Genomic DNA, 15,850 nt, shown 5'->3' with positions numbered 1-15,850 from the left:
CTGCAGTGTTTATTGTTTTCTTATGAACCGTTTCCTATTTGTTTGCCTTTCATTTTTTAACTTGTGTCAATTTTAACTGGGTGGTATTTCTTCTAACTCTACCAATACAATATAGACAATCAGACACATGCTTTAGGACAAACAGTAAATGTCCACTATAAATAGGATTAGTGGTAGTGCCGCTGAATACCTGGAACCTCACACAGGTGACTGGTAGTAGCAGTAGTAAAGCAGCAGCACACCTTGAGGTAAACTGAGCCCAGATCTTACAGCTGTTTCTCCTGATCAAGCTGCTCCATCAGCGCTGCTCTATATTTACCCTCATCTTGTGTTACACACATGAGGGATGGGAGGAGGGCGGCACTTAGACAGCACAGAGAGATGAACAAGGGTGAGCAGCTCAGGGACACTTTGATTAAACCCCAGCCTGGGTGGGCCTGATGGTTGACTCAGGACTCCTCGATGATTCTCCCTCCCCTGGCTATTATAAACACTCCCTCCGCTGGACCCTGGCAGGAGCTGTTAAGCCGGCAACTGGGTACCAAACAGCTCTGTGTCACATGAGAGGCCTGGCTGGAGTCACAGTGGCCCAGGATACTATTCTTAGCTGCAGGAATGTACACAGTGGCCTCATGGCGAGCGCCGCAGCTCCTCATTGCAGAGCCTCGTCGTTTCTGTGTGTCATGCTCCTTCTCGCTCCACGAGCACACCACTCTCTCTCTGAACTATGTTTTTTATTTTGTGCTTGGAGATGATTCTTTTTCAGACCACACTGACAAGAAGATATTTTGGATATTGTTGACTTTCTGAGGGCAGGAGGTAAGAATTCACAGGGCACAGATGTTACTGATGGGCTGACAGCAGCTTCATTTGGGAGAAATTTGACTCCAACTGATTTTACACAAATATTATATTGAAAATGTTCTATTAGGCAGCTACAGTCAATGATCACAAACAAATATGTTGTAGGAATAAATATATAAATATGTTTTTTGAGTCAGACACTACTGTGAGATGTCTGGAAGTAGTCTGTGCCACATGTTGTTACTTAACAATAATATTAATAACGATAATGATACTGAATGGATTATGTGATGATCTATTGATGGATCTGATTATTTTTGTGACACATACTATCATAACACTTTTGGGATAAAGGATAATCTGGTATTTAAAGTATTTTTTTAAAGTTCAATTGGTAGACTTTTATCTGAATAATGTACAATAAGATTATTGATGATTGGTTTCTAAATTACAATTCAGACTTGTAATTTATAAATCCAGATGCAGTTTATTAAAAATTAGCTCTGAGTCTCTACCTGTAGTTCTTTCAAAGCTCTAAGAGAAAACTGATGGTGGAAAAATGTCAATCACAGCCTCTTGCATTTCATTGTATACAATAATGATTAGTGGTCCAAATATATCAGACAGGCCGGGCCCGTAAGTGGGGGGGGGAAACCAGTAGCTGTCCTGGGAGTGATTAGCAGACTTAGTGTTGCTAATAGCCCAATGAAATTCCTGCTATTTTAACAGCAGGGTCGTCACAAACCCGACAACCAGGGAGAGACGGACTGAGAGGAGGAATAGGATTAATAAAAAATAATAAAAAAACATAATATATAGAAAATAGCATAGAAAGGTCCAGAACTATTAGGATAAAAGTACAAATACAGATAAGTGTGTTGATGCAGCTCTGATAGTGGTTTGCAGTGATGAGCAGCTTTAACGTGAGGTCTGGCTTACTTCATCAGGGTAAATTAGAAGGTGTTTGAAATAGAAACGTGTGAGTCAGTAATTCACATTAAGAGCAGCTGCCCGGCAGGAGCTAATAAATAAATGTGTTTACTATCCCAGGGATCCACATGGTTAGCATGATGAGCCAGATAAAAAGCCACATGAAACAAATAGGCCAAATAGTTTCACCGTGTGTGTTGTGTTGTTCTCGATATCCATTTTTTGAATAGCTTACAAATTAAACTGACAAACAGCACATGACATCAACTTTAACATAAAGCTTTCAGGACACAGGCACAGGTCAATAAGACGTGTTAGGGCTTTGGTACGTGGAGAAACAGAATTTTAACAATTAACGAACTAATGAACTAACCTATGCAACATTTTAATTTACTATAATAATGGATTGATAAATGGATAGATGGATAGATAGATAGTTTGAATAATTTGGAAATGTATACTTCATATTCTTCTCAATCAGACTCCAGGAATATTCTTTATGCTAAGCTAAGTTAACCTGGCAGTAGTTTTATGTTTAACAGACATAAGATGGGTATCAATTTTATCATCTAACTCTCAGCAAGTCAGGAAATATTTCCCAAAATGGAAATAAACTCAACTTGAACAGTTTACCTCCAATTATGTAATTAAAATAGCCTTATCAATCAGCAACGGTTTCCTTCTGTTGTTCTTTACCATTCTCACTTTCTCCTCTGTCCACAGAATGGCCTGTAGACCATGTGAAGTTTTCTCTTTCAAAGACTCAGAGCTTCCCTCCACCCTCCTCTCCCAGCTCAACATCCTGCGGCAGGATGGCATCCTGACCGACGTCCTGCTCTGCACCGAGCATCAGGAGATCCCCTGCCACAGGAACGTCCTGGTGTCCAGCAGCCCGTACTTCCGCGCCATGTTCTGCAGCAACTTTCTGGAGAGCAGCCAGGCCCGGGTGAACTTGAAGGGAATCTCCTCGAGCATCATCAGTGGCATCGTCGACTATGTCTACACAGGCTGCATTACCATCACGATGGAGTTTGTCCTGCCGCTCATGCAAGCAGCATCCATGCTTCACTACGGAGGTCTGTTTGAGGCCTGTTCACTGTTCCTCCAGGGTCAGCTGAGTCCAGAGAACTGTCTGAGCATGATCCGTCTCTCTGAGATCCTCCACTGTGAGAGTTTGAGGGAGAGAGCCAAGGAGATGGCTGTGAGGTGTTTCTCTGACGTTGCTGCCACAGAGGACTTCTGCGAGCTGTCTCTCCCTGAGCTCATGTGTTACCTCGAAGATGACCGTCTTTGTGCTGAGGAGGAGCAGGTGTTTGAGACCCTGCTGGCGTGGATCCACCATGACCCGTTCTCACGACGGGGTGCGATCCACGACCTCTTCAAGAAGGTCCGTCTTCGCTACATCCACCCAACGTATCTCTTCCAGTTCATAGCCAATGACCCCCTGGTGCAGTCGTCCACGCTGTGCACCGAGATCATCGATTCAGTGCGTCGCCTCATGCTTACAGTCAGCTCTAAGTGTAGCCGTGAGCTCAAGCTGCTGTGGACCACACCTCGACGCTACACCTGCAGAGAAACACTAGTGGTGGTTGGGGGACGCAAGAACAATGAACAAACCTCACGTGAAGCACTGCTGTACGATGAGAGGACCCATCGCTGGCAGTGGTTGGCCAAGCTCCCTCTGCGGCTCTACAGAGCTGCATACGTGTGTATCCACAGCATCCTCTATGTGCTCGGTGGCCTGAGTCTGTGCATGACATCAGGTGACAGCTCGGTCAGCGCCACAGTTTACACACTCTCCCTCAAAACAAACCAATGGAGGACTGCCGAGCCAATGTCAGAGCCAAGATACGCCCACCAGAGTGTGTCCTATCTGCACTTTATTTTTGTGTTGGGAGGCATCGGGGTAGACAAACAGATCTCTCAGTCAGTGGAGAGATATAACAGTATGTTTAACCAATGGGAGGCCATGGCGCCGATGCCCACAGCCGTGCTGCATCCGGCCGTTGCAGCCAGTGATCATAGGATCTATGTTTTTGGAGGGGAGGACGCCATGCAGAACCCAGTCAGGCTGATTCAGGTAGTTAAGAGCATTGGATCAACTCTCAAGTGGCAGTAATTGTACCACACAAATTCAGACATGCACATAGTTTAGTTGTCAGTATATCAGAAGCTATTTAAAGGGATAGTTCACAGAACTCATTATCTACTCTACTCCCACTATGGAGAGGTGGGTGAAGTGTTTGAGTTCACAAAGCACTTTTGGAGTTTCAGGGGTAAACAGTGTAGCAGCTGAATCCAATACAATTGAGGTAAATGGTGACCACTCTAAACGTTTTAAGAACTTTTGTGCTCCACAAGTGAACAAGGCTCCAGAGGAGGATATCAGAGGACCTTTGGGCTAAAAACATGGTGTAAATGATGCCTTTTTGAGTTGAATTTGAACATGGGGGCTCACTGACACTTGCTGATGAAGCCACAGGAGCAGTATGGAGGCATTTTGTGTTTTTGAAGAATCGGTCTGCCAGTTACTTCATTTGTATTGGATTTGGCTGCAACACTGTTTACCTCAAAAGTCTTTTGTGGATTCAAACTCTTCACCCACCCCTCCATCAGCATAGTGGTGAGTAGATAGAGGGTGAATTTTCCTTTTTTGTTGAACTATCCCTTTAAGTTCTTTAGAAAGTCAGCAAATGTTGAATCTAGAAAGCAGACTGAGTGTTAATGTTTTTCTTTTGTCAACAGGTTTATCACATCGCTCGCAATTCGTGGTCGAGGCTGGAGACGAGGACGGTGAAAAATGTTTGTGCCCCTGCTGCCGTCATAGAGGACAAGATCTACATCATAGGAGGTGAGTTCAGACTCTCATAAGTTGTTGTCCCATGTGTTTACTTGGGCTGTTGGTGGAGCAAGAGCTTGGAGAATTTTTTTTTCTGTGGAATTCAGAACTTGTTTTATGTCGGAATTCCCTGACATGGGAAACCTGAACTCCTCCCAACACATATCAGCTTCCCTCATATCACTCCGCCAATGTGAACCAACACTCACATTACATGCATGTAAGGTATGACACATTATATAGTTCCAGACATAAATTGAGGAGCAATATATGAGTATACAGTGCATACAGTTGCACCACAATGTAATCAGGGTTGACTGAAATTAACAGTGCCCGTATTAATTGCGCTGTGTGTTTGATCGGGCTCAGAGGAATAAGCTTCTACCAGGTAACCAGACACTGTCAGTTTTTCATCTGATATTTATAAGAAACGTAACACCTGACCTCACCTGAAAATCTCATTTCCAGGGTACACCAGGCGAATGATAGCCTACGACACCAAAGCCAACAAGTTTGTCAAATGTGAGAATCTGAAGGAGCGAAGGATGCACCACAGCGCGACAGTGATCAACAACAAGCTCTACGTCACCGGCGGACGCATCCTCAACAGCCAAGATGTCATCGAGGACTCAGACTGTTTCGAGTGTTACGACCCAAAGACGGACGTTTGGACATCAAGAGGCTCTTTGCCGTACAAGCTGTTTGACCATGGCTCTCTGCCACTGGTCTGTGTATCCAACAGACCCAACCCACCATGACCTTTCATCCAATCTGCCACTTTTGGCAAATGCTTGGCTACAAGTTCTCCACCTCCTTTTCGCCATGATTTATGGGCCTCTAGCCACACAAATGGGAAACCATTTTGTAACAGACTGCATTCTCTCACGCGGCTCAGTCTCTTCCACAGCTTGGCGGCATTTTAATCCAGGCGGTGTCAATCAAAGGAGAGCTTGGCTGCCGTGCAGAGCCGTCACATCTGAGGCACCTGGGGGGGAACCGAACCCCAGAGATGACAAGAGGCCGTCTCACACGCACAACAAGCAGCTGCTCGGACACAAAATCCAAAAAGCTCTTTCTGCAGACTGGTTTGATGCTAACTAAAAGTGTTAATGTGTTTATTTCATAGATGTTTACACACAGCAGAGGACTCACGGCTGTTGTGCAAAACTGAACACATGTTGAATATCTGTCCGTGCATTAACTCGATATGTTCAAAATGTCCGATCAGACAGTCGCACTTTAAAGAAAACACATTCCTCCATGACCCTCATGCTTCTAACAGGGTGCACATGACGATGATGAAGTGTGACAAGCTCCCATGGCAAAGTCCTTCATGGTCGATCTTTATTAGTCTATATGACTGAAATTTTGCTTAGAAGAACAGTTTTATTGAAATGACATTGTCCAGTTTTGTTGGTTTAATCCATGACTCTGAGATCTATTCCTGCCGCTCCCTAACAAAACGTGTTCTGTGTTTTATTCTTCTTCACGTGCCGTTGTTACATGAAGAAAATGGCTTCTCAGGCAGCTACGGTGATGTGAGGACATGTGACAGTGCTATATTTGAATGTACAGTGCTGGTGGGTGTGCAGTGACCTGCTACGCGCAATTATAACTGAAAAAGCTTTTTGGGGAGATCGTCACACATTCAGTGATCTGACATCAATCTTCCAATCGCCTGAGGAAACAATGAGGCAACACAAGAAGATGCCAGATGTCCCAGAGGAAAGGAAAATTTAAAATAGCATATTTTTTTCTCCTCAACATAACTGAGCTCAATTTAAGCCAAATATGAGATTTTGACTATTTTCTCATACATTCTTAAATGTAGCTCCTGAGAAATATCCTTCCTTTTGTCTCAACCTGAGTTAAGATCTTAAAATGCTTCCATTTCTGTTTCCCTCTGCTAATCATTATTCATCTCAAATTGTGAGATTCTTAAGATAAAAAGGTAATCTGTGAGCTGTGAGCAGCAACATATTCCTAGGGTTTAACAAAAATCAGTGAGCCAATGAGATTTTGTTGACAGATCTTACCCAGGGGTGTTTCAAAGAACCTGGGAGACCCTGCACAATGGTCGTTGCTGTGGAGTAACGTAATCAGCCGTTCTCGTTCTACCCTGTTGAAACGCCCCCGGTCTTACCATCTCTGTCGTCTTCTTCCTGTATCCTGACCCTGTTGCTGTGCTCAACCAGCTTCTGGCCCAGGTGATGGTTTACATGGAATCATCTGCGTGTATGAGACTGTTTGAGATTGCATCACTGATCCTCTGCATCAAGCACAATGTGCTGCTGTTATTTGCACAAGTGAAAGACCTTCCTTTTTCTTATTGTACTTCTATTAATGATTATTGATTTCCCTGCGTGTGTTGGAACACTGACGTAGGTTTGTACAGAATGTGGTGACAAAACAAACACAATCCTGTTTTGAATTTCTTGCTTTAAATGTCCCAACATATTAGAACAACTGGTTGAGTCTCTGCTTACTGGTCCCAAGTTCAACTTTAATGCTCCCCCATTTGTCTGCAGACCATCTGAGTCATGTTCCCTTCATACACAAGCACACATGGTTGACACAGATGGACACACGTTGCTATCAGGTGAGACATTTGTTCATCATGAAGCACTATACAGACATTATATTTAACTTTGGTGTAATAGTGTAAGAATTATGACAGAGAAGTAAACCAGTTTGTATTAGATGTCGAGAACACAGGTTTTATGTTACAGTGAGACTGACATGTGGCGAGCTCTTGATCCATCAGCGCACATTCCTCTCATACGGAGCGTCAGACAGCATATAGGAGCTCCACATGTGGGCTAAATATGTAGCTACACACACACACACACATACACACACACACAACCAAGCTCAACATGTGTACAGTCCTTCGGGGGGCAAGAGATCTCGGATCAGATTTCTTTCTTAGCATTTTAATCCCTGCCCATTAGTGGCAAAACATTGAAACTTGTTCTGGAGCAGCGGCCAAAAGGGAATTTCATCACACTCCACATTAGCAAGCTCAGACTGTCAGTAGGTTAAGTCGCCCCTCGTTAGCCTGGGCCCTCCGAATGCCTCTTAATGGCCCTCTGTGTGTGTCCATCATGTGGAGAAAATTACTAAACTAAAACCTAAAAAAACTCTATAACTGAGTCACATATGCAGCGTTAAAGACCAACACTGAGCTGCTGCTACATATGCAGCCTGTTCAGACTTTTATTGACTGTGTTTCTCTGTCCATAGAAAACAGTGTGAGGGTCACTGCTCAGCCAGGTTATTTTCAGGGTCTGTTACTAACCCATCATGGGGTAACATTTCATTGCTAGCCTACACACACACACACACACACACACACACACACACACACACACACACACACACACACACACACACACACACACACACACACACACACACACACACACACACACACACAATATCGACCACAATAGACATTATGCTGTTTAACAACTCGTGTTTACATTTGAAGTTTGTTTTACCTGAAACTGAAAACTCTTTGAAGAAGTATTACTCCAAAGTATAAAAAACAGTAATGACAAATATAACATGAAATCAGGCACAGAGATCACACTTTGTCTTTAGTTCATGGTTGTAAAATCAGTTCTCGTAAACAGAACAGTTGAAATTTATTTTTTAAAGAGACATGTTACAACCAGAGGGACCTGTCTACAGCCTGGAGTGGTTTGAAATGCAGGGTTTCCTTGTTGCTCCATGGGAAATCATCTGTTGCCAGTCTGTTACAAGGCAATCTCAAACTTCTTGTACAGTTAAAATTCACTTAATTCAAAATCGAACAAGGACACATACCTCCACCCAACATATCTCTTAAATTCAAAATCGTGCTGCACGCAATCACACACTCGTATCAGCTCATCAAGATCCATGATTTATTCTCAAAGAAATCAACAACAATGTTGAAAAAATCTCATCATGTGAAAGAAAGATTGTGGATCTGCACCAAAGGTTACTGGGCTCTTTCCTGACCCATGCCGCTTCCTTCCACCAGGTTTGGTGGTAATCTGTGCTGTAAATTTCACGTAATCCTGTTAACAGACAAACCAAAAAAAAGCAAACGAAACAAAACCTAGGAAATAAAACACACAACATTTTAGTTAAAATAAGCAACAAGTTTAATTTTATTTTCAATACCAGAGTAAAACTACATGTCAACCATCATGAAACCAGTAAATTCTGCAAGAGCTACTTGCAAGTGATTCTATTGTAGTTGGTCAGCTGTAAAGACAGATTCTGAATGGCAACATCTTCGTGCTGCATTTTACAGTGTCAACGTAATCTAACTCTGGAGAAGTGGTGCAATTTAACATGGGTGCAGAACACAGCTCGTACCACATGATGTCGCTAAGACAACAGGATGATGCGAGGACATCAGAGATGTCCCCCCATTACTGCCCTCTGCTGGCGAAAACTTTGAAATTCTGCAACAGGGTACGAATGATGATGATTTTATTATAATTTCTTTGATAAAAACAAGTCACAGTACAGCATGCACACATTCATTACAGAGGTCCAACTTAAAACTGGGCAAATGGACTAATTTATTGGAACATGGCATCAGTTGACAGGCTGGTCGGGCTTTTTGTTCGTTTGGTGATAACTGTCCCAGAATGCAATATGAACACGAGATGTTTTAAATGCGTACTTTATATGCAAGTTTGACTATAATGTTCATTGAGCTCATTCAATGACAGTTATACTCTCAAAGTTTCCTACAATCAAGTCAGTGGAGTGTTTTGTTTAAGCCATTATTCTTCCTTTAGAAACAACCTGCAGACATTCACACATACCTTCATTCATGAGGAACCCTGGGAAATAACACTATGGACCCAGCGGTGACAAATAAAGATTAATCATTATTATTATCATCAATTAATTAAGACAAGAAAAAAACCTCAATATAAACAATAAATTGGTCCAATAAAAGTGCTATTTGCGATTTAGGAGTATCTTAACACTGAGGAGTTTATGAACTATACAATAGAAATAAAATCGTACTATCAACACAAATATAAGGACACTAATAATAAAAAGGTCTGAGAAAAATAAAATAAAATAAAGAAGCCCCAGAGGCAGGAATCCTAAAACATGGTAAAATTATATTTCTACTTAATTTGAGTTTTTCTTATATTAAATTTTGGAATAATTAAGATATACAGCATGTACACATTCACAGCCCACGTTTCTGTGCTTGATTTGCGCAGCTTGAAACAAGAACGGGTGAAGACACCAAGAACAATGCATTACCCTCAACTGTCCCCCATTGAGTGCATATATCATACATATGTACAGTAGGTCCATGACTACAAAGGCATTCAAAGAAAAATACATTTTGGCACCAGGCACAGAATTTGAATATACATTACAACTAAAAGCAGAAACCCCCACCAAGAAAAATAAACTGACTCTTCTTAAACCCCCAGTGTGTTTGTGATAACAGTGAATATGCATTTATATATATATGACTAAAAAGTGAGTGATGACGTAACATTTGGCATACTTGTTGCTGGAAGAATAAAGGAGGGGCAGGGGGCGGAGATCGACCCCGGCAGACCTGACACGAGGATCAACAGTGCATTTCTGTCAGAAAAGACAATCGGTTGTTCTTCCTGAGTGCTCGAAGTAAACAGGAACTGGAAAACTTATTGAGCGCTAAGATCAGGATCAGGGTTGGGCCTTGATGCTATTTACACAAAAATCACTGCAGCTTTTGGCTTTCTGTATCATCTAACCCTGCTCTTGAGTCAAATATACATTCTCTTACCTGGTTCACAACAGTGACATCAGCAGCTCAACATGTCCATCACTGCCGCTGATAGAAACATGGCTCTCCTTTGTGATCTGGCAGCTACTGCGGAGTCCTGACTAGTCACGACCAATCAGAGCGTGCCATCTTTTCCTGAGATGGAGGGGTAAGGTATAACAACCTTTTCTACCTTTGGGGTGGGGCAGACTGGCTTCATGGCTTCATTTTTATTTTTGAAAATCACTTTTTAGATAAACTGCGGTAAACCAGTCCTTGTGGCCTAAGAGGAGATTTTTCTTCTTCATGGAATGAATAAGCTCAGCGTAACAAAAGTGCACCGGAGCAGTCCTTCGTTCTACACCTCGTTGATGGTGCGCTCCGAGGGCCGGAAGTTGACGGAGTTGGACGATGACATGTAGAAGGATTGAGTTTTGCGATTGAGGCGGGCACGCTTGCTGGCCACGCACAGGCTGCGCTTGCTGGTGGAGATGATCTCCGTGATGAACTTTTTGCAGTCTACACACACCTCCATGGCGACCCAATCCTCCGTCAGCTCCTTGGGCAGCTCCGGCTCATCCTCTGACCGGTCATCTTTGCTGCCACTGCTGCTGCTGCCGCCGCCATGTTTGGACGACCTGAGGATGAAGAGAAAAAACAACATTTGTCTCTGCCACCCAGTTCTGTCTACACATTATATGAGGCCATTTGATTGAAATCTCCACACAGCTTCACGTTCATGAAAGCAAACAGAGAGTTGAACATCGAACTGAATGTGCATGAATACAAACGCAAGCTCTCCAGTAACGTACTTGTTAACACTCCTGCGTAGGCTGTGGCGACTTTGTCCAGAACCAAACAGGTTCCTCTCAGGCTCGGCTGGGGCACATGCATCCCTTGCCTCTTCTTTAACCATAGCACTGGGGCCCAGAGAGTAAATGGGCAGGGTGGAATAAGGCTTGGATGGAAGACGCATCTGAAATAGAATGACATTTGAAAATAGTTTATTCAGTGTTTTTAGGAAAAACATGACAGTTCTCGTGGCTCAGCTAACACGTGTCAAGAGTCTAACGTTTTTACATTAAAGTGATTGTGAGTGTGTTAAATATACAGAAGTCGACCGCCTCCTACCTTTCTAGAGCACTGGGAGCACACAGGCCTGGAAAAGATACAAATTAACCGTTAAGTTAAATATTACTGAACAGTAGCTGAACTTCAGCTGAGTGCAGAGTTTCTGAAGGTTGCAACAAGTTAAATTTGAAGACCATAATGAATGAAATGTAAGAACTGTGACAAGTACAATCAACACGAAGGAATATGGGACTCACAGAATTACTCACACTTCCCCGTAATTAAAGATAAGGTGAAGCAATAACCTCCGAAATGTCAAGTTATTTAAAACTACAGGCCGAGACCATCCATAGTTGTTCCCACTAATAAGCTGAGTGCACTGAGATCAATTCTGACCAGGGTGTCTTGGGATGATCAGTTATTGAGATGATGGTCTTGTTTCTAGTTTTATTACAGCCTCCTACATCTTATAGAAAGAACTACAACACAACAGAGGTAGCGTTATATGAATGCTAACATAATTAGACCTACCTTAACATATTTATGTTACTATACACAGTATTTTAAAGTATTTAAGACCCTGTGGAAACTGTATGAATAAAATTAAATTCACCTTTTGCAGAATTGGCAGGTGTAGGACCAGGTGAAGAGGGAGAACCTCTTGATCCGACATGAAAAGCAAAGCTGGAGAGGAAAGAATGAGGTGAAGTAACTGTAAATGAGTCTGAAAACATCAGCCTGATTGAAGACAACCTACCTTTCCTTTCTTCAGAGCGTTGTAGATGTCTTTGTACTGCTGGAACTTCTCCAGCTCAGCCTTGACCAGAACCTGTCTGATGTGCATCACCTCCTCCACCGTCAGCGCCAGACACTCCACGGGGTAACAGAATTCCTCCTGGAAGAAGAGAATCCACACTTCAGCAAACTCCCTCATCGTTCACAGATCAGTAAACAGATGATGTGAAAGGCAAAACTAAAGAAATACTGAGAATCCCACAAAACACAAGCACCCAGCAATCACCACTTAACCCGAAAAGCAAACGTGCAGTGAGATGGTGCATGTGAGAGCAGGCAACAATGTGAGAAGATGCCTCCAGCAACAAACAACAGCTGCCATGTTGGTGGTCCACAGCTTTTCACAATCAGTTTCCTTCGTTCTCTTTACTGTATATGTCCTGACTAAAGCTCCAGTTAAAAATAATCCAAAATAAGACTCGACAGATCTCCTGTTCACACAAATGGTCACGACTCAAGCTGTGATTCATGCATTACAGAGAATAAGCGCACCTTAAATATCGCAAGAAGTTTTACAACAATCACACTTGGGTACTGTGAGATAGAAGAGGAGGAAGAAGAAAAAGAAGAAGAGGAAATAGAAGAAGGTGAGGCAGAATAAGAGCAGGAAGAGGAAGGAAAGGAAAAAAACAAATTAGATGAGGAAGGAGAACAGGACGTGGAGAGGAGGAGGAAGGAGAACAGAAAGAGGAAAAAGAAAAAGAACAGGGACCAGAAGAAGAGGATGAGGAAGAATAAGAAGAGAGAGAGAAAAGGAAGCAGAAGGAGAGGAAAAAGACAAAGAAGAGGAAGAAGGAGTGCATGTAGATGCGGTTATCCTTGACGGATTGGAATTCAATAAACTGGATCGTGAGAGACTTTATACGTGCAAGAGAATAACGTAGTGAGAGAGTTTAATGAACCCAACCGGGTTATTTAACCCCCAACCTTCCGATGTTTTCTACTGGATTGTTACTCTACTTCCTTGTGGAAAGCTCTGAACACTTCCTCTGCTGAATTACAGGCAGGTCTGTGCTGTATTCTGGATGAGTTCCCCCACACAGTGCTATGAGCGTTTGATGGTAACATGGGATCACATGCAGTTATAACAGTCACATACCGAGCCCTGAGCACCACTGGCAGCTTCCACCTGACCAGAGAGAACAGGACGGACATTCACACAGGAGCACCACCTTGTATTTTAACAAGCTAATCACTTCATGAAATTTTATACAACTCAATGAGCTTGTTAGAGTTTTTTTTTTTAGATATGTCATTAGACTTAATGATGAAAAAAAGTCTACAAAAAAGACAATAGTCCAATCATCTTCAATATATCACAAAATATCCTCTGTCCCGTGTGGACCCTGTGAGACTGAACCTACAGGAAAAATATGGATGGTGATGGATAGAGAGGGTTTTGACCAAGTTACCTTGGCGCTGGGATCCGTCATCAGCTGCAGCATTTTACAAAAGAAGACAATGACCGCGAGTAAGTCTTTGGGAAACGACAGTCGAGCAGTGTAAGTACATGAGCACCACAAGGGGGAGGGGGGGGCAACAAAGATCCTACTGTTCAACATCAACTAGAGAAACACAACACCTGGTAGAGATTAGATTCAAGCCTTTCACAGACATATCAGAAAAGATTTGTTTCTACATTTTACATAAAAAATGTATTTTCTTTATTCAAGTTCTATAGAGTTGGATGTGTATATATATATATATATATATATAGGAAGCTTAATTATTCTCATTCTTGGTGGGTAAGTTCATAGTGAATCATCAGCGATATCAGAGTAATAAAGTTTTTAAAAAAGTGTTACTCAAGAGTAACTTTCCTCTGGATTATATTTTAAATAGCAATATAAAATTTAAAGTAGAAGGAGATACTGTGTCATATTAAAAGCAGTACGTTTATGTCCATGAGAACCGTCTTATTCATGTCTTCTGATGCGACGACATTCAGCTGCATGAAACTGGGGCCTCGGCCATTTAACTAACAAGTGGTGAGAATGAACCAATTCCATCTAAATCTCCTTCGCAGCAGCGTCCTGTCCTGTGGTTTCAATTACATGCATCAACCTCAGTAGAATCATACGACCAGCACAGAGCAGCTCAGAGAACCAGTGACCTCATGCCAAACAAATGACCAGTCACAGGACGGGAGCTACTTCAACAGACATATATTGTGCGTCTGGTGGTGCTGGGAGATGTAGCCATGGTAAAAGGCTGCGCGCTGCTGCTTTTTATTTAGATATATGTTATTACTGAACATATTTTATCAGTTTAAGGGATAATCAAAGCTACAACAGTAAAGAATGTAACACAATATTATAGTTTAATAATATAACAAGTGTATTTCCACTGAAGCAGTAAAATCTGTTGGGTCTTCGACGAAATGTAGAAGATTAAACAGCTGAGGAGCTTCATTCATTTATTCATTCAGGTCTAATTAGAAATTGTTCCCATGGTTAACGTACCAGAGACTTGGAGCTCTGTCTGGATGGAGGTGCAAAGGGCCGGACGCTGGTAGGGGCCTCCTTCTCGATGGAGTGCCGCCTCTGTGGAGACTGACGCTTGTCTGGCTGCGGGGTGGCAGAGATGGGCAGGAAGTTTGGAGGAGCTGGAGACATGGGATAAACATCAAAAAATAAAAAGAATACACAAGAGTGAATACAATGAATATTTGGCAGAAAGTAGAATATAATATGTTACAGTATATTCAACGTAACACTCCTACCCTTCTTCCCTGTGACAGACTCGGGCGACGTGTCCTCTATTAAAGACGTAGACATACTAGAGCTGCTCCGTGTGGGCTCCTCCTGTTACACAGAAGATTTAACATAGTCGTTCATGTTTTTAGACACTTTAAGTCATGTCGTCCATCTTTATGAACATTCCAAGAGTTGGAAGATTATCATTTATGTCCAGAGTATCATTTTTCTTAACTGGAATTTTTTGTAACTTAACAAGGTTTGGTCTTGTTGTAGAAACAAATACATTATCCAGCAGTTAGCAGAGCATTTATTTTAGAGGTCGTCACAAAAAGGTGATGATCATCTTACGTCAGATTCGGAGCTGTCCAGCTCGGCCAGCGTGGGCGCCCTGAGCAGCCTCTTCCTCTGGCTGAGTGGCTGCACGCCTCCACCTTGACCGGGTCCCTTGGTGCCGCTGGCCAGAGACTGGGTGCTGACAGCCAACTTCCTGGGTGCATCCGGAGTGTCTGTGTGTCAAAGAGGGAACAGGAGAGGATTCAGGCTTCGGTTTCATGTTCGAACCAGAAATGAGCTGTCTTCTTATCTGAACAGCTGGGCAACATAACTACTGCGTAAACTATGGCTGTCTTTGTATTGTAAATATATGATGCCACAAATATCATGTTTACAAGAATGGGACGGACAATCCGAAAATATAATAAGTAATAATACAAAGTTAAAGCCAAAACAACAGATGCCAGTTGATCTCTTTAGTTTATACCACGATTTAGCACATGTATTATACCTGAGCTTCGGAACAGGTCTTGAGGAGTGCTGATGCTTTTCCCTGCACCTGAAGAGGAGAGAAGAGAAGACGGTCTTCATCATGACCACACGCACACACACATTAACATCACAGTCCCTAACAGGAGACTGGAACCACAGGGAGGGCAC

General features: G+C 42.6%; 2 protein-coding genes across 14 annotated transcripts in view; one reads left to right on the top strand and one right to left on the bottom strand.

Annotated features, from left to right (window-relative positions):
- Window positions 1-678: 678 nt before the first annotated feature.
- klhl38a (kelch-like family member 38a) lies at window positions 679-5,474 on the top strand. Its single transcript, XM_069516174.1, has 4 exons — window positions 679-819; window positions 2,458-3,814; window positions 4,480-4,585; window positions 5,042-5,474. The coding sequence occupies exons 2-4, from the start codon at window positions 2,459-2,461 to the stop codon at window positions 5,329-5,331; spliced, it is 1,752 nt and encodes a 583-aa protein (XP_069372275.1). The 5' UTR covers window positions 679-819; window position 2,458; the 3' UTR covers window positions 5,332-5,474.
- A 3,226-nt stretch (window positions 5,475-8,700) lies between these two features.
- spire1a (spire-type actin nucleation factor 1a) overlaps window positions 8,701-15,850 on the bottom strand; it is a 28,380-nt gene continuing 21,230 nt past the window's right edge. For 6 of the 13 annotated variants that reach the window (XM_069515933.1, XM_020090818.2, XM_069515928.1 and 3 more), the window contains 11 exons: window positions 15,702-15,749; window positions 15,266-15,423; window positions 14,941-15,022; window positions 14,681-14,823; window positions 13,631-13,654; window positions 13,318-13,347; window positions 12,181-12,318; window positions 12,037-12,107; window positions 11,484-11,511; window positions 11,165-11,328; window positions 8,701-10,990 (listed from right to left, as the gene is read on the bottom strand). In XM_069515933.1, the coding sequence (XP_069372034.1) occupies window positions 10,711-10,990; window positions 11,165-11,328; window positions 11,484-11,511; window positions 12,037-12,107; window positions 12,181-12,318; window positions 13,318-13,347; window positions 13,631-13,654; window positions 14,681-14,823; window positions 14,941-15,022; window positions 15,266-15,423; window positions 15,702-15,749 (1,166 nt within the window). In that variant the 3' untranslated portion in view covers window positions 8,701-10,710. The remainder of the gene's footprint in view (window positions 10,991-11,164; window positions 11,329-11,483; window positions 11,512-12,036; window positions 12,108-12,180; window positions 12,319-13,317; window positions 13,348-13,630; window positions 13,655-14,680; window positions 14,824-14,940; window positions 15,023-15,265; window positions 15,424-15,701; window positions 15,750-15,850) is intronic. The other 7 variants (XM_069515937.1, XM_069515934.1, XM_020090819.2 and 4 more) reach the window with 3 other exon arrangements.

This window comes from Paralichthys olivaceus, chromosome 20 (genome assembly GCF_024713975.1).
Source record: "Paralichthys olivaceus isolate ysfri-2021 chromosome 20, ASM2471397v2, whole genome shotgun sequence".
In the NCBI taxonomy this organism is placed as follows: Eukaryota; Metazoa; Chordata; class Actinopteri; order Pleuronectiformes; family Paralichthyidae; genus Paralichthys; species Paralichthys olivaceus.
This window is presented reverse-complemented; position numbering and strand designations above follow the sequence as displayed.

Coding starts and splice junctions, on each gene's coding strand:
- klhl38a (XM_069516174.1), top strand. CDS start 2,459: ATGGCCTGTAGACCATGTGAAGTTTTCTCTTTCAAAGACTCAGAGCTT. Junction 3,815..4,479: donor ACCCAGTCAGGCTGATTCAG/GTAGTTAAGAGC, acceptor TTTTGTCAACAG/GTTTATCACATCGCTCGCAA. Junction 4,586..5,041: donor CAAGATCTACATCATAGGAG/GTGAGTTCAGAC, acceptor TCTCATTTCCAG/GGTACACCAGGCGAATGATA.